Below are 24,178 nucleotides of genomic sequence, written 5' to 3'. Positions count from 1 at the left end.
GCAATTATTTGCTGTTGATATGCCATAAATTTTCTTGTATTTTCCCTTAACTAATGACTCATTTTTACTTTTTAAAAAGTAAAGTCTTGGTCCCCCTTGTGAGTCAGCCATCACAGAGTTTAAAAGGACAAGAGTTATGTTCCCCTGCTTAGGTATTTATTTTACTCTTTTAAGTATGTATTTGGAAATAATAAATATATTTTTGTTCCTATTGTGTATAGGAACTTTAAAGTTCACAACAACGATAATGGTTTTCCTTTAAAACTAGATGCAAATTTGTACATTTTGTTTTTCTTTTATAATGGAAAACTGGCATGTTTGTTTGACTATTGCTGTGGAAGGTTGAAGATTGATTGTGACAGAAAGAAAGCATGAGTTTGAGATAGAGGAAGCTCTTCCTTGCAGAAAATGAAAGTTACCTGCATTTGAAGGACTGAAACCCAGATTACGTTACATTATCCTATTTAACCTCTTTTGTAATGCAGAAATGTATTTACACTATAAATCTATCCCAAATCAGTAGTTGTCAAAAAGACTGTTTAGAACTGTTTATTATATAGGGGTTTTTTTAATTGGTTTTATTTGTAGAATAAATGCAAGAGTGAGTTCTAAGTTAGTTGAAGTCAAAGATAATCCCCATTTTCTGCTCAGATTCCAGGAATCTACAATTCACCTTTCAGAAAATCCCCAGATCCAATGGAGCTGCTGCTACGGAAGTCGAAGCCATTGAGCCACAGACAGCAGCAAACAAAGAGTCCTTGTACCTCTGAGCTCTACAACTGGCCAACTTGTAAAAGGCCTCCGACTTTCTCCACAGGACAGCCCTTGCCAGCTATCGGCAGACAGAAACCTCAGGTAATATTTTTCAATTTTTCAAAAGCTGTCTCTGAGGCAGCTTTTGTTGATATCTTTTATCATAGATAATCATAGAATATCTCAGATCATCGAGTCCAGCAACCACTTTTCTGTATTTGGTTTTTTTTTTACATAGATCTAGTGCTTACATTCGGGATATAAAGTCTTTGAAACAGATTTGTCTTAAAGAAAAAGAAATCTAGGTGATTCGTAAAAACAGGGATACGTGATTCAATATACTTTTGTCCTTTGGGGAAAAAAAGTTGTTTCCAATATTTCAAAGGGAAGACCTGATATAATTGCATATCAGTATTATGATTTATTAGAGGTAGGAGTCTAAATTTCCAATTTTAAATCAATAAAAATAGGATTAATGAAAAATAATAGGATAAATTAACCAGTTATGATAACTTTTTCCTCATTTTGCAATTGTATTCCATATGAAAGCCAAGAGACATCCTCCCCATCTCTTTTCATTCCTGCTCTTTTGTGTCCACTAGTTGTGTGTCAGCTTTAATTACATACATTTCTACATTTTAGTCTGCAACAGAGCAAAGTTGCCCCGCTCCTACTCTTAGCTGTCATGGTCTCAATTTTTATTTCAGCTCCTGTCAACACATGCTGCAGATAGCTTTGTTTCTCTTCTATGAAGTAATGGAGATCTCTGAGATAATGCATCAGCATGAATATCCCACAAGATGCCAAAACAGCTTTTGCCACCTGATTATCAAAACCTGCTGGGAATATGCCAAATATTCTCAGCAGACAGACTTTTGAAACCTTTATGTTTCTCACTTGATGATAATACAATGACATGTAGCTTTTTCCAGTAAATGCCTGATGGAGTTACTTTTGGGATAGAAGTATTCTCTTTCCCTCTATTCTGAAGAATTTCTCAGTTTGTCCAATCTACTGAACTTTCTGCTTACCACACACTTACACTTTTAGTGCCTGTTTGACTTTGAATGACAACATCTTCGGGACCTCTATTTTGCTTAGAAAGACAACACTTCTAAATGTGTCCTTCTCAGTAACTTTGACTGAAGATCCACGCTGCTTATGACATTAAAGATCAACTTCAGAGCAGTTCTCTTTGTTCTTTCCTCCTTATGTTCTCCTTACCTCGACTGCATGAGCTTCCTCATCGAATGAACTCAGCTCACAGTAGAATTGAGACAAAGTGTGAGCCCACAGACAGTTTGGGTGATCAGGGAGTTTGGGGTTGAGATAAATACGATGCTACAACTTTACCTTTTGGGACCAAAGGGGCTATGACAGTCCTTCAGCAGGATGTGACTGAATGCCCTGTCTCTCCGGATAGAGGGCAAGATTTTGCCTAGTGGACATGGTAAAGGAATCATGTTTTTAAATAAAAAGGGAACTCAAGGTTTTCCATTGTAAAACTGTATATAAAGTATCTTACAAGCTTCTGCCTGGGTTTGGAATATTTTACAGACCTTTCTAAGTTCAGACACATGCACAGCAGTTGTGCACAGATAGCCTTTTAGAACAAACCAGAAGAGTTCTGTTGATTTTCTGCACCTCAAAGAGGGAATTTACTATATAATACTTTAATCCTTTCCGCACCCTGGGATGTACACTGTGGGGTAAATTTTCAAAGCACAGAGCGTGGATTTAGCTGCGCGACTCTTATTGATGTTAATGGGAGTCACACGGCTAAATCCCTACACAATACTTGGACAATTTAGGGTTATGTGTCTAAGAAAGGACACTGGTTTGAGCTGATGAAACAGCTGGAAATGAAAACCCATCAGAACACATCATCCTAAAAGTTGTCTGGTGTGACAATAAGAAATTTAATTACTAGATATACTTGTGTCCTAGTTCTCTGTGGTAATACTTCTGCACACCAAGCTTCTTTTTCTATCATCTATCCAGCCCTCTGTGACTCACTTGTTATTTTACTGCAGGTATATAAAATTTGTATTACCTATAGGGTTCAATATTTTCTATGAGAATGTCAATTGTATATCTTTAAAAGAATAAAAAGTATTTTTCACCTTTCTCTTTGGGAAATAAGTATTTAGCATTTTATACATAAGCTCTGTGTGTGTAAGATAGTGTATTTGAAATAAAAGTTTAAATATACATCAGTTAAATCTATCATTTTTATTACTGAGTTATGAGTTAACTAGAATTAGTTTGATGGAAACACAGATAATGATGAAATTAGTCATTTGCTCAACAAAAGGCATTAATAACAGAAAGCACATTGCCATTTTGAGGGGATTTTTTGAGGGCATGCTGGGATGGGTCAGTGAAAAATATGTAATTTCTGTTTCTATGCTTCTGTTCTGTTTCTAAATGAATATATAGTTTCTGTTTCTATGATAAAGTACTAAAAAAAATGCTGATCTGCTAAACTTTATTTGGCAAACCAGTCAGTAGTGAGATTTATGCTACTCAGTACAAATCCCAAACATAGAACACAGAGTTGTGCAAGTTGTTTCCAGGTTGAAAACTTGGTTGAGTCCATCCCTTCTTCTCCTAGCCTGACCTCCCCAGGAGGATTTCCATTTCTGAAGCAGGATGCCTGAAATATTTGCATGTGCATAGACACCATTCTACCACAGATTCCACAAATCTTGTAAAATGGAAATAGATAAGTGGATTTTTTAGAGGTCTTGTCATCTTAGATATATTCCTTATGTGCCTATTGCTAGGTGAGTTTCCTCAAATACATGATTCAGAGCAATGGAAAAATCCATGGGGCAATATTTAGTATTATCTTAGTATTCTAACATATATATCCCACTTTCATTAGTGATGACACAGGCTTGCTTGAGAGACCTTTGCTTAACTGCACTCTTCCTCCTTCTGTCTAATAATGTCTTTCGAACTATGGATTGAGAAAGAGTTAGAAGGTCTTAGAAATTAAGGGTGGAATAACTCCTTTGCTTAGATATCTGATTTGGCCCTACGGTGGTGGAATGTGAGATAATATTTTACAATGAAGAAAAATACAATAATATGAAAGACTATTTTCTAAAAGCAAACATATTTATTATGACATTTGATAATAGTACATTTCATTCTTATTTCCTTTACATATCCACTTGGCACAAATATCTTGCAATAAAGAGTATTCATTTTTTATGTTGAATTTTACACTATTTTTACAACTTGATGATCAGATTATGTATTACTAGAACATTGCTTACTAGTGTTAATGGTTCTAGTATTGATTATTCTTTCACAGGAGATAACACTTTTCATTCAGTTTTTAAAGAGTTCTTGTGGTCATATTAAATTAGCATGTATTTTTACTCAGAAAATAGAAGTGAGAAAATCTCTGCAAGAAGCGTAAATATTATGGTTATGTGCTTACTAGGGCCTTTAAAGCGATTTCCAGACCATGGTGCTGTGCCTTTAAAAAGTAAAGTTCCAATAGAAATCCATTAACTACTTTCAAATATAGCAACCCTCCTGTCCAGCTGTGAAAAGTACTAGATGATACTTATTTGCCATTTGTGTTATTTACGGTCCATGACTTTTATGGTAACTGGTTCCTATTATTGGTTTCTATTAATGTAAAACATAAGTGAACATAAATGAGGCGTGAATCATTTCTTTTTATTAGCCCCACAGTCTTCACTCAGTGCTTGCAGAACTCCAGCTGTGGCTTGTTAGTGATAACCTATTTAAAGAAGGATATCTTTAAAGAGTGTGATTAGGAGTCTTTGTCTGTTCATAGTTTCAGAAGGTTTCACTAGTTCATTGCAGGATCATCAATGATGAAAATAAAGTAAAAATTCATTAGCAACACTTCTAAATCCAAAATTGCCACTAAACTGTCCTGAGCATGATATAGCACTAATTATACTCCAGGTAAGTTCTTACTGGTTAGTACTAAAAGCAAGACATAGTATATGTCACTTTGACAGCACAGGAAAGGGCTTCTTGCTGCTATTTAAGTGTGTTGTTAAATGGTAAACACTGATATGATCAGTTATTAAACAATATACTCTGTAAAAAAGGAATTAGTATATATATAGATTTGTGAAAGAATTACAAGCTTGCTTTTTGTTTTTAAAGAATAGTGAAATTGATGTGGAATTAGGCATTTCAAAAATAGGCTGTATGCCTATATTATTTAAGTCAGTAGTTTGAATTGTATTAGAAGAATTATATCTTAAGTCATGTATCAAGTTACCTTCCAGATAGCTTTATAGTTCAATTGAAAAGAGTGTGTTCTTTAAGGTAAAACATTATTTATCCTATCAAAAGGAAAAGACTTCAGCTTTCTACTTAAACAGAATCTAGATGCAGTTAGTACTTGTGTATCAGATTTCATTTCACCAATATTTTTTTTCCTAAGGAAAAGCTAAGTTTTCGTAATCAGTTCTAACAATTTATTAGTTTAAAATAATAAATATTAGTAGTAGCTAAATAAAACTGGAGGACATATTTCTCTTTGGAGCTTTAGAGCATGTTATCAACCTTAATGTTATCTGTAACTCTCTATCAAAATGAGCTGCTTTAATTATTTTGGAGGAAAAGTCTTGCTACATTTCTGTGTCCTCTTTCTTTCATCATTGATATGTCATGAATAAAAGAAGCAAAGAAAAGAACTGTAACCCCACAATAAACCACTTACATTATACTGTACATTTCAGGGGCCTTTCCGTGATACTGCTGAAGTATTTTGGCAGCGCCACAAGCCTTTGGAGCCAACCTTGCACATGGCAGCATTCATTGATTCACCACTGGATAAGGCCAGAGAGGAAATGAAAAGGGAGGATTGGGGAAACTGTATACATGACAAAGAGTAAGTTCTTTGCTTTTTCTTATATTGTTATGAGAATGTTTTCTTTCTTCTGTTGCTTTCAGAAACCTTTCATGCCTGACAAAATGAAATGTCAAACCTGACAGCTTACTAGCAAACAATCTATGAACATCCTTCTAAATTCTGTGTCCTTAGCTTATAAACTGCTCAGGGCAGAGACCCTATCTTGTAATTGTGTGCCATGTGCCATCCATATCTATGAATCTATAGAAGAACTTGTAATAGTAATAATAATATGGGATGCAACAGATGAGTTTCATGGGAAATAAGAAAACAAATGCAAATTCTGTTTTACCACATGCTCCTTGCCAAGGAAAAAATGCTGGTTGATCTTCATATTCAGTGAGTTAACAGATTACATGAGGGAACAATGGTGTTGCATGCCAAAGAGACTTGCTTTCTCTCCCAGGAGGTTAACAAAGCTCACTTGGAAGGGGCAAGAGCATATGTTGCACATGTTAGAACATGTAATCATTTGTAAAACTGTATTTATCTTTGAAGCAGTTTGGTTTCCTAAGCCATAGCATCTGTGATAGTGTCAGGCAGACCAGTTCTGTTCCATATGATCCCAAATACAAACATAATTCATGGCAAAAGATTTAAGGCTTCTGACCCAAAAGATTTAAGGCTATTGACAAAATATTTTCAGTTCTTTTCTCGTCATGATGGAACTCTCTTGTCCACTCATAATAAAGGCCTGCTAAGTCACTTGCACTGGGTTTGTCATTAACTAGAAAAAATTGATGTTTTGTCAATTTTTCCCTTGAATTTTGCTGCTCTTGGCAATCCTCTGACACTTTAATACCAGAATTCAGGACAGAAAGGAATCACTTTTCCTCATGAGCAGCTTATGATCCACTGATTCACTGGAAGACAATGCTTTACTAGCTTTGATCTGTTTCAAACTTTTCCATCAGCTCCATGTTGCTGTGTGTTGGGACTAGAACTTAAGAATGCCAGAATCAATTTCATTTGCATGGTTTGGCTTTTCTAGTTTTATTGTTGGATCATTTTCCTGATTTAATGTTAACTTTAAATAGAATAAAAAAATCTTAGTTTGGCTTCTTTTCCACGTTTAGGCAATGTTATTCTTTATATTTGGTGCAAAAAATGAGATCTAGTACCTGTGGTAACAAAACCACAAGTTACAAGTAAAAACCACAAGTTACAAGTAAAAATGTACTTCTGGTTTCTACTCCTCTTTGTGTTCTTTTATTTATTGACTGATGCATTCAAAGTGAAGATGGATGATGTTCTTAATTTAAAGGCATAAATATAATGCCCAGTCTTTATTTGATGAGGTTTACCCCAAACACTACTGTGCCAGCAGACTCAGGAGGTCAGATCTTGAAATAAATATTTTGCTGGCTCTCTTCAGTGAGTGAATTGTGAAGCTTTGGTCTTGTACAGTTAAAATTTGAAGCCTCCAACTTAAATATTAATTGACATGAGGTCTTTATTTACCTTATGGGTAAGGAAGCATTTAGAGCCATCCTTAATGCACAGAAGCAATGTCCTAACACCAGTGATGCTCAGCTTCATGCATGCTAAATGTCTAGTGTATTATACATTTTCAGGCTGTGATCATTCTGTCTGTGGTTCATTTTCAACCAACCATGCAAGGATCACATCTGTAACCTTGAAAAGGTGATGACAGAGTTGCAGGTCATCATCAAGACTTATGCTCTGTAGTAATGCTGCAGCTGCTGTGTGGGATGCTGGTCTCCAGGGGGAAGTCTGCAAAGGGTTACTCAGATTCTGCAGTAGCATTTTTTCCTCACCAGTGTCTATTATAAATCGAAAAAATTCTGTCTCTTTCTATGTAATTGTGTACTTTAGGACAGTATTTCTTCCTGGTAGTGCTTCCTATGTTGATTATTCTTCTGTTTTAGAAAATAAGGAGGGAATGAGCAGCAGAAGTATGTGGCATTTGTTGGGAAAGCTTGTGTTTGCATAAGATGAAGTCCTGAATACTGTGTGATATCTTTGAGATAAACAAATTGTCAGTGTACACCTGCAATTTCCAACAAAATTCAGAATTCCCACTTGCCTCTGATTATCAGGATTCTTTAAAGCAGAAATGTTTTCTCTAAGTGTTTCAAGCTCTGAGAAAGTTATTGCTTCTGATATAATGCAGCAATAATTGACAAAGCTATGGGAGAGTTTATGACAGGCAGAAGCAGTACAAATGAAAGCAAGAGAGAATGTTGTGTTTCCTTAAAGCAACTGCTGGAATTTCCTATAGAGCAACTGAGTAATCTACCCTAATAAGAATGATTCCTTTTTTTCATGTAATTGAAGCTGTTACTGCCTTATTGTGCTATTTTTCATACAAATGAAGTGATTTCCCCCTCCGCTTTGGTAGGAATGACAATTTGACTCCTTCGGGATAGCCACTTAATAAACTAGTGTCTAGTTTGAGACGACAACTGCTGGATCTAGCAGATTTAGATCGCTAAGCATGAAAATTTCTATATTCAGTTGCATGCAGCTGCACGCTGGACTAAAAAAAGTAAATTATTTTCATTAACTTTGCTAAAATCTGTCTCACATAATATGCCTCATGCTTCAAAGAATACTATTAAATATCTTTATAAAGTCAGCACATGTCAGAATGAGTTGCAGTATGGTGATAGAACAGGGGTAAACCTGCTGTAGTGTAAGGCTGAGGTTTCCTGATTTACTGTAGTCTTCTGGTGTGACATCAGGCAAGTCATCTCAGCTTCTGGCTATGTCCATGCTCAGTGCTGCACTGGAAATAGCCAAGCCAGTCCTGAATGCACTGGCAAGCTTGTGTGCAGCAGAGTGCAATGTTTGCCCACCCTGTCTCCCATGTGCTTTGTGAACACTGCAGGAGAATGTTTTCCTTTAGAACCAGGTTAGGGGCTTCTGTGCTATGCAGTGCTGCGCACAAAAGATGCACTTATAGAGAAGTTAGTGATCTAAATAAGCTCTACACTCAGAGAGCATCAGTGTTATGAGCTGCCTGGTATTAATGGTAATAACATTTAAAAATCAGGGGACTTCAATAAGATTTAAGAGTTTAAAAAAATCTTTAATTTCTACATTTGTAAGATCTTTTCCCGTATTTCTGATTTAGCTGTAGTGAAAATGGCTTCTACATTTAAAGGCAGACAAATATAACACATCTGAAAACTTTCTTCATATGCTTTGCAACTTCAGCAATTTGCATATTTTCCGAACTGTCATTGTATTGTGATAAACAGGGATTATCATATATTTTCAGACAATGTTTTCGTAACAATTCAACTTCTATTTGTAACTCTTCCATTTATTTTAATTACTAGCACAGTGTGCAACATTTATTAATCAGCAGAGTCTTTTTAAGTTAAAATACTAAATTAGCTAACCCCATTAACACAGAATACTCCAAACAAGCAGTAATAGGAGAGGTAGTTACTGTGCAAATTGTATTATACATGCGGGTGCTCTAGGGCACAGTTAAGCATGATTACCCTCTTTTGATCCAGTATTCCTCTGCTTCTTCCAGCTAATTTCCACTGGAAATTTACAAAGTAGTGCCTTCATTTTTCCATCTTAATTTTTCTAATGAAGTTCTGGTACTTTATAACACTGGGGATGCAGATAATAAGTCTGTGCATAATTAAGAAGTTCCAGAATTTATTGCAGAATGAGATCTTTTATTTCCTGCAGGAACTAGACTATGTTTTTCTTTGTCACTTTACATTATTGCAGACAGGAGTTAAACAAAAAAGCTGGAGGATACTTAGATTTACTGATGTTAGGATAAAAGTGATTGATAGTTGATTAAAAAGTATGCAGTTAGTATATTGCTGTGAACAATATGTTTAATAATGCACCCAAAATAAGTTTCTTAAGGCAAGATACTGCACTAAAGGTAATCTGACTAGATGTATTAAACGAAATACTCTGCCTTTATTTTTGTGAAATAACATTTTGATTTTAATATGCATTCATTATGAACTAAATAATGGCTGTGCTGCTGCAGTTGTTTTGCTATGGAAAACCATTGTATTTCTTCCTTTGTTCCCTCAGTGATAAGATAGATGTTGTTGGATTTGATGATGAAATTACTTCAGATATAACACAAATTTGAAAGCTTAAAATTAATTTCATGTTTTATTTAAAGAAAATATAAAAGAGTGACAGCTTTCTGATAGAGAAGTATAGTTTGTTTGAAGCTAATTGTTTATTGTCTTCTTCAAAGTAAGGTAAAACTGTTTTATTTGAATTAGATCAACACAACAAGGAATTGAATTGCTACTGTCTAGAACCACAATTTGACACCACTTGTTAAGATTTTGGTAGCATTTTTACTACTAAATTACAAAACTGTACAGTACATACAAATATTCTGAAAGTTTGAAAAAACACATAAGCAGAATATTCCTTCTAGTTCAGGGGTTTTAATATTTGTTATGGTGTCCTGGTAGTGCAGCAGGTATAACAGGCTATCAAGAGATCTACTGCCAGTTCTTTCTCAGAAGCCTGGGTAAAGTCTGAAGCATTTCTGGTATCAGGATTACCTGTTTTGCCCTGCTAAATGGCCGGGATTTTGCCATTAGGTCCAGAGAACATGCTGAAGAATCACTCTGGTTTTTTGCCAGTGTTTAAATTCAAGAATAGGTTAATGCCTCTGAACTGTGTCCTGTTGGTATCATACAGCATCAAGATGGTGCCACTCAGCAGTAAATGATGGACCTGACAAATCCTCCTTCCTGTTTGTGCTGCTGCTCTCTTGTTTCACATTGTCATAGGTAGAGCCCAGTACCTACTGCTGCTTCTATTATCTTGGTCAATCCAATTGAGAAGTCTTCATCCTGTAACAATAGTGAGAGATAGTACAATAAAAGAGACAGAATGGAGGAAAGAAATGGTAGGTGAGGCATCCAGGAGGAAAGATCATGAGGGCATAAAAATGTGGGGAAAAGAAGGATTAGGAAGGTGAAATTAGTCATAATGAATAGTAGCAGGGAGGTGCAGGATAGGATAAGTGAAGGGAGAGATATTTGTTAACATCAAATATCTATAGTATCTTTCCAAGTTCAAATACACGCCACTAGCAGCTGTCAGCTCCAGGATTGGCTACTTATTCAAGGCTTCTAGATCTTTTTTATGCTTATTAGGTTCAACATAGTGTGGTCTTGGCAATCATGCAGCTGGCCTTCATTACCAGTGACTCTGCCAGCTTTGGTCTGGTGCTCCCTCAGGTTATCTATGTATAATACTGCTGTTTGTAGAACCTGAGGCAGTTTCCCATTTTTAGTTCCAGCTCTTTCCCCCTGTCTTGAATGTATTCTTTGGCATATCTCTCATTCAAGCTTTTGTCATGGGTAAAATGAAATAATTTTTCAGTTCTAAATTTATTTCTTGTTCAGCTCCCGTTAAATCATCAATTTTCGGAAAGACTCAGCTTATGCTGTGTTTTATAGCATAATATAACACCAGTACGGAATTTAATTCTTCTTTGATCCTGCTACTACTATCTCTGTCATATTTACTGAAAACCTTTCAGGATTTCTGAATTTACATTTAAATCACAAGGAAAGGCTGAAACACAGAGGTAAGAATCCTGAGAGTGAGCTTTTTGAGGAAAAAATTATTGAGGTCTAAATTTGTGCGCATCATACAATTGTCTGGATTTAATTTTCTTCTTCTTCCATCACTCTCTTCTGTCACATTCAGAGCACATAATGTCATTAATTTGGGGAAAAGCTGTGTCAGGTGTATATATAGAGCTACAGAACACAATGCCATTACTGAAGTGTTTTGCAGTGCTATTGCTTTTTACTATTATTATTGGTTGTGGGGGTATAATGACTTTTGTATGCCTCCCATTAATTTGCTTACCCTACTTAACACAAAAAATTGTTTTAATGTTCTTTTTAATTACTTATTCATATAGAGTAATGAGAATTCTTAGTTGCTTTAAACAGACAGTGAATTTGCAAGCATATGATCCTTGTAGTTAGATTGTTAGCACTATGATGATCTACCCACCTGGTTCTGACAGCAGAACTATAGACAGGATTAAAGAAAGCAAGTTTCTACTTCAGGCTACTTTATACCATTATATCCTACTATATTTTAGTTATTTCAATTTTAGTATTTTTTATTGTTCAATGTTCTTCATCAGAAATTCATAACGGATTTAATTTTTCTTTTACTCAGCCATAGACATGCATTCCAGGCTGTATGGCACATGCTCCACTCAGTGATCTTAGAGGAGATAATGCAGAAGATCACATTTATGCTAAACTGCACATAGAACATGCTGTTAGTTGTGTCTTAAAGTGTTTGGAATCGTAGTAGAACATAGATTACTGTGACCATTTTTTTGCCACAAAGACAAAGATTAACTGATCCACAGTAAAATCAAAACCTCTATGTAGGAAATTGTATAGGGAAAACTATAATAATTTACTTTATCTTTTAATTTTCTCAATTTTTTTTTTGCCATTTTGTGTATCAATTTTACAGATATAGCATTCATGTTAAATTGTGAATACAATAGCTCAACTGCATTCTATGCATACATAGGCAATTCCCTAAATGGCTAGCCTTGTCTTCTTAGCTATCCAATCCCTTGAGAAAGCCAATTTTCTTTCATGTCTGAACACAAGAAAAATGTACTATTAAAATGCAATTCAGAAGTGATAAAAACTGCAAGTGGAGCAGCCACCTCACAGCACGTTCGATGTATTTTCTGGGACACTGGGGCCACATTAATTTTTGTGTGTGTGTGATGTCCATCCCATGTGCAAATTAGCATTACAAGTACCATAATCTGTCTTATGTGAGAGTGTGCTTTCCCTTGAGTATACACATGCTACTATAGCTTTGTATAATTTAAAAGTCTGCTAACTCAGTGTTTTTCTTTCACTAACTTTACATGCCATTTGTTTGCGGTACTTCATGGATTAAATTTATATAGCTGGCAAGATTCTAAACCTGTTTCTTTTTACAAAGTGGAAAGAAAGAAATGTAATTTAAGCAAACACTTAAACAGTTGCTGATGTACCAATAAATAATTTTCTGAGTCTGTATCAGCTGAGAGATGAAAGGTATTTTAATCCCTATCTTATCAAAAACTTATTTGACTGTCTAACTCTTAGAGGTATTCTGGATTCTGAAAAGCTGTTAACTAGGAAAAGGTTTTACTTAACCTGGGAAAAGGTTTTACTTTTACCTGTTGTCATGGCAGTTGAAGTGACATGTTAAACTTCTGAAGCATATACTTCTAATTTTACTGTATAATATTTTTCCTGCACTTGTAGAATAAAGAATGCATGTTGCTTTTTCAGAATACCAACAATTATAACTTAATTCACAAGGTTTTACTTTTTATTAAAATGTACTTTTTTGCTCTTGTGACTCTCTTGCAAACTGAAATAGGTGGAGCTAAGACATTTTTGTAGGGTTTTTTGCAGATCCTATACATACAAGAGATTTTTCACCTTCCTCCGTACAGTTTGCTGTGGAATCTACCCAGAAAACCTGTTGTCCTTAAGAGTTAGGGACATCCATCTGAAAAACTGTTCCATGACCAATGCAGGTAGCTGGAGCTTCATTGTTTGGTGGCACTACGTAAGCAGGGAGTCTGCCATCCGTATGACCAAAGGTGAAGGAATCAGACTCCAAAAGATTGCTAATTAGGACAGCATTATAACTTGAGAATGAAGTACAGAATTTGTGAATTCAGAAGAAATAATTGCTTTGTGGTCTGCCAATACGTGAAAGTCAACAGTACTACTTGTATAAGTTTCTATTCTGCTAAATGACAGTACTGTTCATTTAGCTTTGATTAACAGATGTCAAATCATGCATATCTAGTTTAAGGTACAAGTGAACCATGTTACATGTTTGTACAGAAAGTCTTCTTTTTATCCCAATGAAAGTCTGTATCTCTTTGCTCCAAGTTTAATTTAGAAGCAGCTATAGGAGAAATTGCAGTAATCCTCTCACAATAGTGTTCACAAACCGTGTAGCTGAGGCCCTCACTGATACGCTTTAGTGGTGTTCTTGGCGGTCTTGGAGTAATGGTAGGACTTGATGGTCTTAAAGGTCTTTTCCAACCTAGTTGATTCTATGATTCTGTGATTCTAATATCAATGGGGAACATTAAGAATGTAGTTGAAAGTAGCAGGAATGTATGTTCACGTCACCTCCTGTAGCACTGGTATCTATGATGTACATCATAGTGTTGCATCTAGAGTAGAGCATAATTGATTTTAAAATATTCTTGATTTTCAGATTTCTGCCATTTTCTTCATATAACAAAGATAAGAAGTATGAACCATTGATTCATAGGTCAGGCAAATATGGCCATGAAGCATATGGAACTAAACACTTCCGAGAAGAAAATCCTAAGAAGTGGGTTGCAGACAAGGTAAGTCACTGCAAAAATTAAAGTATAGCTTACTTTTTTAGATTGCTATCATATTAGAACTCTGTGAATTTGAGCCTCATCCAGAGATCATGGAATCCAATGGGAATATTTCTAGCATGATTCATCCATCTAGATTTTGGCTTTCCTCAACTCTTTTTCTGGTAAGTATGATTGGAGGAAGTTCAGCACCTGCATGATAAGCATTTAAAAGCCTAATTGAATACAGCATTGGTTATGTAAGTTTTGCAAAGTTTTGTTCTATCTGTGTTGCCTTTTCTGAGAGATTTTTCTCTCCCTGTAAGCAAGTTTCTGTATTTACTCTTGCATATTAGGATAAAACTTCAGAAAACTATGGCAAAACCTGATTAATAACAAAAAAGGAAAGAACTTGCATTCTTTGTAAAATTCTAAAAATTACTGAATAGCCATTTTTTATTGTAAGATGGTCTTGTAAAATTGCCTGCTTTGTCAGGAGCATCTCATATATTTCTGGGTTTGTAATGCTGTGAGAGGTAATTTCCTCAGAACGTGTTCTAACATGTGTTTGTGTAATGTTTGCATTACTTCTACTTGTACTGGGCATCATAATCTCATTAAAATTTCCCAGTACAAGAAAGATAATGGAGTTCGTTGAGTGTGAACCACAGAGCCACAAAGAAAGTTAAGTGACTGGAGCATCTTTCGTAGGAAGAAAGGCTGAGAGAGGTGGAACTCTTCAGTTTGGAGAAGTCCAGTGGGAGGTCACTAGTGTGTATAAACACCTGATAGGAGGGAATGAAGCAGAGGGAGCCAGACTCCTCTCAGACTCAGTAGTGTCCAGTGACAGGACAAGAGAGAGTGGACACAAACTGAAATGCATGAAATTTTACCTGATTTTTACCGTGAGCATGACAGAGCACTGGCACAGGTTGGCCAAGGATGTTGTGGAGTCTCCATCCTTGGAGGTATTCAAAACGCCACTGGATATGGTCCTTGAAATGTGTTCTAGCTGAGTACAGGGTTGGACTAGATCATCTCAAGAGGTCGCTTCCAACATATATAATTCTGGAATTGTGTAAGATGTGATTACTTATTCCCCTGAAAGCAACTTAACCTGTGGAAACAACAAGTTCCAATGAATCTTATTTTGAGAAGTAATATTTCTTAGAAGAATTCTTTATAAAAACTTTAAAAATTATCTCAGAGTAAAATTTTGGTATTTTAACATACATTAATTAAATCTCATTGCAAATAAAGGCTCAGAGATCAAAATTCAAACAAGAAGATGTGACTTTGTCTTTCAAAAGCAATGAGTGGAGGATATGACTGACTGGACATCCACAGACAGAAGTATGATATATAAAAATGATCTAAAAGTCTTACTGGTGGTACTGATCTTGTCCTGTAAAGACTCTTACTTTTCCAGTTCTTGATCAGGCTCAGCTGATGATATTAAACAATGTAAATATATTGAATATCATATCACATATATATATATAATATTATATAAAATATGAGCTTAGCTGAAACAGCTAAACTCACTTTGCATTAACTCAACATGACATGCAGCCTTCCAACCCAATTCTAAATCAATATGACCCTTCCATTAGGAGCTGCTTACCCAAAGAGAGAGACAGGGAGCTGGTTTTGACCTACCTGTTGCTTTAATGTTCATTATTATCAGGAAAAAAAAATCAAAACAACAAAAAACACTCCTCCAAAAGCCAAAACAAAACCAAATCTGAACCTCTTCACTACATTTTAATGGAAAAAGGTCCTATGTGCAGGTGGGAGATCACACTTCCATTACTGTTAAATTTGAAAGAAGTCTCTATCACTTTCTTATTTCTCAGCTGTGTTCAAACTTTGCATATATCAGTGCTATGAGCAAAATAATCCTGTTCTAATGAATCGAAAGGCTAAAGGGCATGTATCAAAATATTACCCCCCAAATTTTTTTGCTTAACACTTTGTCTGCTAAACACAGCCCTCCTTTGAAATCCCCGTGAGGTGATATTTTTGGGGGTGAAACTTCTATTACAACCTGAAAAGCTGACAACCCTGCTGTAACATATATTCAGCTTCTGGCAGTATTATACTAGAGAAGTTTCTCTTATCGCTGCTGGTAAGACAAACTATTGTGTAAGTTTTTCCAAGGAGTCAGTTCAGTTGTCAGTGGATCAGTGACCACTTTGAGCTGCTACGAGCTGGCTATTTTTAAACCACATATAAAAACGTTACCCTGTGTATGTTCATGAGCATGTCCTAGTTGTATTTTCCTGAAGTTTTCATGTGTTTGTAAGTATGCATTTTAATTCAAGTCACAAAAAGATTAGTATGTAAATTATATAATTACTTTAGAAACAAAATGAACAACAAAGCAAAATATTGCCTTGTTATATTTCTTCTGGAAAATGAAAGGGTATTAGCATAGACTTCCTCTAAACATTATAATTACCATAACTATGTAAGGAAAAGTTAATAGTTCTTCTTTTCATCTAGTTATAATCTGAAAAATTTTATCTCATTCACTTTACATTTCAAAGGAGTTTGAGTGAAGGGAAAAACTGTTGTATTCTAATTCTTCATTAAAAATAAACAAGAAATAGATATTTTATACTTCTGAAGGGGGCCTACAAGGGTGCTGGAGAAGGACTCTTCATCAGGGACTGTAGTGATAGGACAAGGGGCAATGCGTTTAAAACTCAAACAGGGGAGATTTAAGTTAGATAAAACAAAGAAATTCTTCCCTGTGAGGGTGCTGAGCTGCTGGCACAGGGTGCCCAGAGAAGCTGTGGCTTTCCCATCCCTGGCAGTGTTCAAGACCAGGTTGGACGGGGCTTGGAGCAGCTTGTTCTAGTAGAAGGCGTCCCTGCTTGTGGCAGGGGGCTGGAACTGGATGAACTTTGAGGTCCTTTCCAACCCAAACCTGTCTATGATTCTGGGTGAAACTGAACCTAGTTAGTTTACCCAGTTGTAAATCACTACAAAAATAAAAATTGTTGCATGTTTAAAGGTTGATATTATATGTCTAAATGCAATGGAATGCCTTTGATAGAATATATGGTAGAAGTATCAATATAAAAAAATTACCAATTACTATGAATTTAATCTACAACAATAGGTTCCAATGTATCTGGACAGTCAAGGGATCAAATAAGCTAACTATAATCTCTGAGTTGTCAAAACACTCACATATGTTTATATTTACTGAGGCAGAAATTATAGCTTACAGCCTTTAACTGGTATTGGAATTAGTTTGCATATGCATTTAAAAAAAATTACTTTAATGGCAGCATTTAATGTTTTCTTGTTTGCAAAATTCAGGAAGTGACATTTTAAGATGTTCCTTCCTGACAGATTCTTTCCTCTGATGCCTTATTATAGGTGCATTACAGTACAACCGCATCACTGTTTCATTATTTGCACAGGCATTTTGGCCCTAAACAGAATTTTATTATCTAAAAAGCATAAAAATACCCAGTACTGCAAAGAATTAATTTAGAGAACCTAAGCATTTTGCACAGAACATAAAGTTGACCTTTACCGTCTACAGCTTTTGGAATGGAGTGGGATGTGGAACACATCATAGATTTAATGTGGCACAACACTGTCTGCAGAAACTTGGGTGGGACTGTGACTGCCTTCTCATTGCACCCAATGAATCTGCTGTCACCAGCATCCTGATAATAATGAACATTCAGCTTAATGACCGTGATTATGATTATCATAATTGATGTGCAAGTGCAGTGTGTGGGAATCATTACAGCTGAACTGTACAGCAGAGAAACATGCTTTAGTTATGGATAATTTTACTTTTATGCATTGATTGGGATAAAATATGCTTTTCAAGTTCAACAGGCTGGCTTGCTGTAATTTTAGGAAGATTTCTACATGTAAGAATTGATGATTATAAGCTTCCTGCAAAATAGTCATTCTAGCTGTTTGTTTGGAATTGTTTCATTCCATTAATAATGGGAAATAATTAAATAATTAGACGTTGTGGAGAGGAAATCACTTATAGGCTACTGCCAGCATTAATCAAATATCAAGTTCAAATATTTCTGATTGTCATGGCCATGCCTATGCAAGGAAAAATAGCCCTTGTAATTCCGCACGAACACAACTCTATTTTTGGTGCAGCTGAAGAAATGGTGCTGTAGTCAACACTACTGGCCTTTTCACACTGTATTGTGTAGCCCTTAGAGCAGGCAATAGTTGATCCTTATATAAATTAAATCACTTCCATCTTTGTCACCAGAGGCAGAGAATTACTGACCAGCTTAATGAGCAAGTGGTCTCTGAAACTGGGTAACAAAATCGGCTTAAAATCACTTTTACGAATGCTACTTTTGATTTATTTATTTATTTTCAGTAATTGTCATAATGTACTGTTGAGAAGGAAGTGTATTAAAAAGGCAGGAGAATGTCAGATTCAAGAGTGGGAACACCAGACATTACCTCTCATTCAGAGGACTAGAATGAACTGTCTCTCACAATAAGATGCCCCATTCAGTCTTCCAGGAAAGCAAATCTCAATTTCAACTTTTGACAGTTGACATGATGATCTTTCCAGATTCCTTCCTGAATGACTGTGTTATATTTACAGAAATACATTTTGTTATGAAGATCACTTTCAGAGCTCCCACTGGAAAACTTCTTAAGCTGTAGATTGTTTCCAGAGAAACAATCCTTAAGGTCACCACTGCTGGGCTGCCTTTGGAAATTGCTACTCTAGATATATGTAATGCAAGTAATTATTAACTACCAGCAATATTTCAGTTTATTTTCTTAGGCGTAGAAGAAAGATGAACACTGTGAAGCAAATAAAAACATTCAAAGTGTATCCCTGGCTACTGTTTAACTAAATGCAGAAAAGAATCTGTGAATAACTGGAAGGCTGAAAGGAAAGGCTATAAGGAAAGGCTGTAAAAACCTTTTTGTGAAGGTTACTGATGAGTTACAGCGTCTTGATTTTGAAGGAATACTACAAAGTAGTGACTGAGTAGAGTCAAGCTATTCAGTTATTTGCATAAGAAAAGATACTGCCTCCACTTGTCTTATCAAATCCATTCCTAGTGGTTATTTGTAAGGGTTTGTGGGCAACTAGTTGAATGTTTTCTAAAACCTGATTTTCAGTTCTGTAATTTCTCAACGGGAAAATGCAGTCCCTTGATGATGATCCAAGGCTTTGAAGAATAAATTGATTTGAAAGAGAAAATTAGATGGTACTTATTATACTGTCTAACTAGCAATCCTGTGTCATTTGTCTGCTGGATGATAAATGTCTTGCTTTGACTACCTTCCTCATTTCATAATGTAACTTGTATGGTAGTGGCATAAAAGAAAATCTTGGTTTTTAGTAAGAGTTAACTTCAACCAATATTTCCGTGAGGAAATATTCCGTCAGGAATAGAGTATCTTAACTAATTCCTTTAACACTTGCTCAGAGTACAGTATAGTAACTTGTAACAGAGCTTTTACTGCAAAAAATAATCAGCTGAGCTGAAAATGGTAGAGTTTGAAGTTACATCTATAGTTTTTAGGTGTTCACTTTTTGGTTATTATTTTGTTTGTTAGAAATGAAAATCCTCACACTAAACTGGGAAGTGGTTGGCCTTTTGATGACAGTTTTGGATAGACTGTTCGTCATTCTTGGAATTAAGATTATATATCTGCCAAACATTATGCATTTCAATTTGATTTAATTTGCAACAATATTGAATTAAAAAGGCTATATTTTGAAGTCACTTAAAAATCTTTATGGAACATATCTGCAAAAGCAAGCTACTTATTATTTGATAGTACTCATCCAGACCTTGTTTGTTCTGGTTAACTGGAGCTGAAATGAAAGCACTTATCATTAGCAGCTGAATACCCTGCTCTTTTGAAGTATAACTTGTTAGGTATGAGAATCTCAAACTTGGGGGGAAAAAAGATAAAAGGAAAAAGAGAAACAATAAAAACATAGCATATTAACAGACTTTATACACTAATGTGAAGCTGCTTGATTGAGCAGTGTAGTGTCAACCATGTCTTTCTTCTAATGCTAAAAGAAATGCACATAGACAGAGTGACAATCAGAGTACAGCCTCCCATCAGCTGTAATTAATCTTTTAGTTAACAGAGACTAGAAAAGCTTCTCATCAGCCTCTTCTGAAGTCTGAGGCACCCTGTTTTTTGATGTTTGCATTCTGAGTAAAATTGTCCCCACCAGTTCTAACAAATTGAAACACCAGGCTAATTATGGCAGCTAATGAAGTGTGTGGAATGGTCACAGCTTGTCGTGAAAGTGTTCCTTCAGCTCAGATTAGAGTTTCATCAATCACTTTTTTAAACTGGTCCAGAATTGCTTCTGCCCAGTGCTTGGCATTTTTAATGCTGTTTCTGTAATTGTTTTTTTCCCCCAAAGCTTAGGCTGTTTTCTGAAATATTACATTCTCAGGACAGGACTTACAAACTCCAGTTTATAAAAAACCATTTCATTATTGCCTCTATCAGCTGATCAAGTGCTAGAAAGCTAATAAAAGAAGCAGAAATATAAAATTTGATATATTGCTTTTAATCCAGCTAAAGGTAGCAATAAAGCACATACACACATATGTATATGAATCATTATTACTGTGGGCTGCATGTATACTGCAATCTCATGAGACATGGTTTGTGGGCTGGATGGTTCAAATCCCACTGAAGGACCTAAATGAAATGAATGAGTTGGTCTTAGCTTATTTGCTAGTGGATTGTGGTCCTCCATATATCACTCAAAAAGTTTGACATGATTTGTAGTTTTTGCAGATGCCCAAGCCTTTGGCAGGAGGAAGACCATGCTATTTAAAGAATTTCCACACTTCAGGTCAAACCCAAAGTCCTCAGAGAAGTATGGGAAACTTTACAGTATAAGTTATATTGCTACTACCCTGTCAATGAATAAATTAGCATATAAAACATTGTAAAACCTCCTAGTTCCTGTTCATTTGTAAGATATAATAGTTCTCAGCTATAAATTGAAAGTTCTGCGTAGTTACTAAAGACGTTAAAGAAAGTCTGAGTCTAAATTCTTTCCTCAACATGGACAACAGAGTGCAAAATTTAGTTTGGAAGTTATCCAGATGAAAAAGGAAATAAACTTTTTCTTATATGCTACCATAGAATATGTTTGCACAAGTTGTTACATTTAGTATATGACACATATATTCATATCAGAAGCAAGATAGCATGATTTTAGGTTTTGAGGTGTTCAGTAACCTATCTTTTATTTTCTGAACACTGCTGAATCTGAAATAATGTTTGACTGTAAATATCAACTGTTTCTCATCCCTAGTTTCTCAGTCAGCAGCAGTTTGACAGAACTAGCTTCATGTCAATGCCACAAATCTGTGGCACCTGAGTGAATAATCAGTGTTGCTGATGCTGTTCCTGAACTATATCAAAGTACTAGTGGATCTACACAGGAGAAAAGTGCCACTGAAAAATGAAGAAAAACATGACACACAAAGAGGATATGTTATCATGTATGATAAAATAGCAATAGGGATTAGCCTAAGAGCTATTTTCTAGTTTTGTTGATTAGTGAACACTTGTGAGCACTGGATAGGAGATGAGCAGTTTTTCTAGTGTTGGCTGCTCTCCAAAGCAAGCTGCCCACAAAATGAGAAAGGCCTTTTCCTGTTTAATCATTTCTATCTTTTCTGAAGGTAGTTTATATTTACAAACAGAAAACTGATTTTCTCTGCGGGTTTCATGGCTGCTAGGGCACACTGCTGACTCATGTTTTACCTAGATGCCTGCTGGGACGCCCAGGTAGCAGAGCTGCTACCTGGAAGCTTCCAGCCTGTTTTGTACCTGGGGCTAGTGTGAGCCAGGTACACTTGTCCATACTCTATTTTGTGAGGCTCTGTCAGGCCGTTCCTTTAGCCTGTCTACATCATGTAATAGTCCTCAAGTGTATTGATGGCACCCATTATTTTGGTGTTGTCCATGAACTTAGTGAGAGTGCATTCCACCTCCCGCCTCTGGATCACTGATGAAGATGTTAAACAAGATGTGTCTCAAGATAGCACCTGATGAAATACATTTGTACCCAGGTTCTACTTAGAGTACCATTCATTGCTACCCTTTGAACCTGATATTCCAGGCACTTATTACATCTATTAGTCTGTGCATCTAGACTATAATTTACCAACTTGGTTAAAAGGTTTCTCTGGGAGATAGTATTGGAAGCCTTGCTAAAGCTGAGCTTGACAGCATCCACTGTTCTCCTTTGATCTGCATATCTAGTAATTTCATAACAGAAGGCAATCAGCTTTGAAAGCATCATCCAGAACAGTGTCAAAACAGATGAAATCTAACTGGAGCACTGATTTTGCTGCACATGCCAAATACAGCACAACCAACATGCTTTTTATCAATTCTATTTAGAATGTGATTACACCTTTTTTTTTTTCTTTTTTCTTTTTTTTTTTTCAAAGAGATACAGCTTAACCTGATAAGATAAAATGTATTTTCACTTGTGGATTTCAACTCAGAATTTTCCCTCCTCAAATCCCAGCGGCATGATTTTGGCAAGTTAGATGTAGTTGCAACTTGATCTTGGCAGGTTAAACATTTTCTGGGTTTAGTCCAAGCAGGTTAAAAGTGGTTCTGAGTTTGTCTTGGCAGTCAACACTTGGCACTGGCTTATTTTCAGCTGGAAAGAGAATTTTGTGGTTGAACAGTTTAGACAACGGAAGGGGCAACTTATAAATGGCATAAGTCAAGATACCTGTCCTTATGTGCGTTATTTTCTAATACAAGTCCTGTTGCTAGCAGAGTGTGTGGGATGGGCAGGACAAGGATTTGGTTTAAAATACAAGCACTATGATAAAAATATGTCCTTTACTTTCTCATCAGATGCTTTTAAGACTCTATTTTTCTGTACACAGGAATGTAGTATTAAACATAATTCCACCTTGGATTTAATAGAACCTTCATAAAAGGGTTATGTATTACTCATCAGTGTGTTTTCACACTTGACAACGTTATTCATACATCTTAAATAAATTAAGATTTACATCTACTCCCCTGCAAGAAGTAGATATTTGCCTGACGATAGCAAATAAACACCTCTTGAGATTCTGAATACCTACTGAACTATTTCAACTGCACATTTGCTTTTTAGCCAGGATTTAGTAAAGTTCAAGGGTATCCAAGTATGAAATAGGTTGCGGAGAATTTCACATTGGTTTCTTAATTTGATTTACTTGTAAAAAATGGCACATTAGTTGAGAAAAATAGAATATCCTCTTTGGCAATTTTGGTACAAATATAGACATTCAGAACAGAAGTTGGGTGATGTTGTTTCATAACATCTACTAAAGCATGGTACAGCATGCATTGTATCTCTCTGTGTGGCAAACCGTACTTTTAAAATTGTTACTGGCATGTAACAATATGTCTAAAAGTAACTGAAAAGTGTCTACATAAAGGTGATTTATTCTTCTTCAGTAGATTAACTTTATACACATAAGTAAATTAGTTATCTGAACAGTTATTTCTAAAGAAGAATATATATGTGTTTTTAAAGCATTGCAAAGCTTGTACATGTTTGGGAGGAGGGACCAGACATGACTGAGGTGCAGATCATCACTAAATGTAATAAATGAATTTAGAGGGTGCAGCTGGAAATTCCACCCTTCCTTCCCCTTGGGCAACCACAATGACTGTGGGATACTAAGTAAATGTAACAAATGCAAATTTGGACCACAAATCTTCATTGCTGGTTATATTGCACATCGCAAAAAACGACAGGCTAGTTTCAGATCTCAGGTTCATTTTAGAGAGGCAATACTACAAAAAAAGGGTAATTCGCTGGACTAAATCCTTCCCCTTTTTCCTTTGTACTTCCTTGGACAAAACTTCCATCAAAGCCATGAGATAATTTGCCTTTGCATGTAAGAAAGCACTGTAAGGGTTGACGTGTAATCCTTAATGAACACAGCTATTGCAAAATATCTGTTAGGTCATTTAGAAATACTTGTGTTTTCCATGTACTGTGGCTCAAATTATTGCCCTCTCAAAAAAATCATTCTTTTCTCTCACGTCATAGCTTAATTTGTGCAGATATGGAAGGGTGCAGTGGAATATGTTTTTCTTCCTGTGTCCAAACT

The 24,178-nt window shown here is 35.7% G+C and overlaps 1 protein-coding gene across 1 annotated transcript in view; it reads left to right on the top strand.

Moving 5' to 3' along the window:
* SPATA17 (spermatogenesis associated 17) overlaps positions 1-24,178 on the top strand; it is a gene marked incomplete at both ends in the record, with an annotated part of 79,745 nt that overhangs the window by 48,468 nt on the left and 7,099 nt on the right. The window contains 3 exon segments of the mRNA XM_080616018.1: positions 652-855; positions 5,493-5,644; positions 13,919-14,054. Of these exon segments, the coding sequence (XP_080472144.1) occupies positions 652-855; positions 5,493-5,644; positions 13,919-14,054 (492 nt within the window).

Source organism: Psittacula echo (assembly GCF_963264785.1).
Source record: "Psittacula echo genome assembly, chromosome: 4".
Taxonomy (NCBI): domain Eukaryota; kingdom Metazoa; phylum Chordata; class Aves; order Psittaciformes; family Psittacidae; genus Psittacula; species Psittacula echo.
Note: the sequence above shows the minus strand (reverse complement) of the source record. Positions and strands in the feature narration are given on the sequence as shown.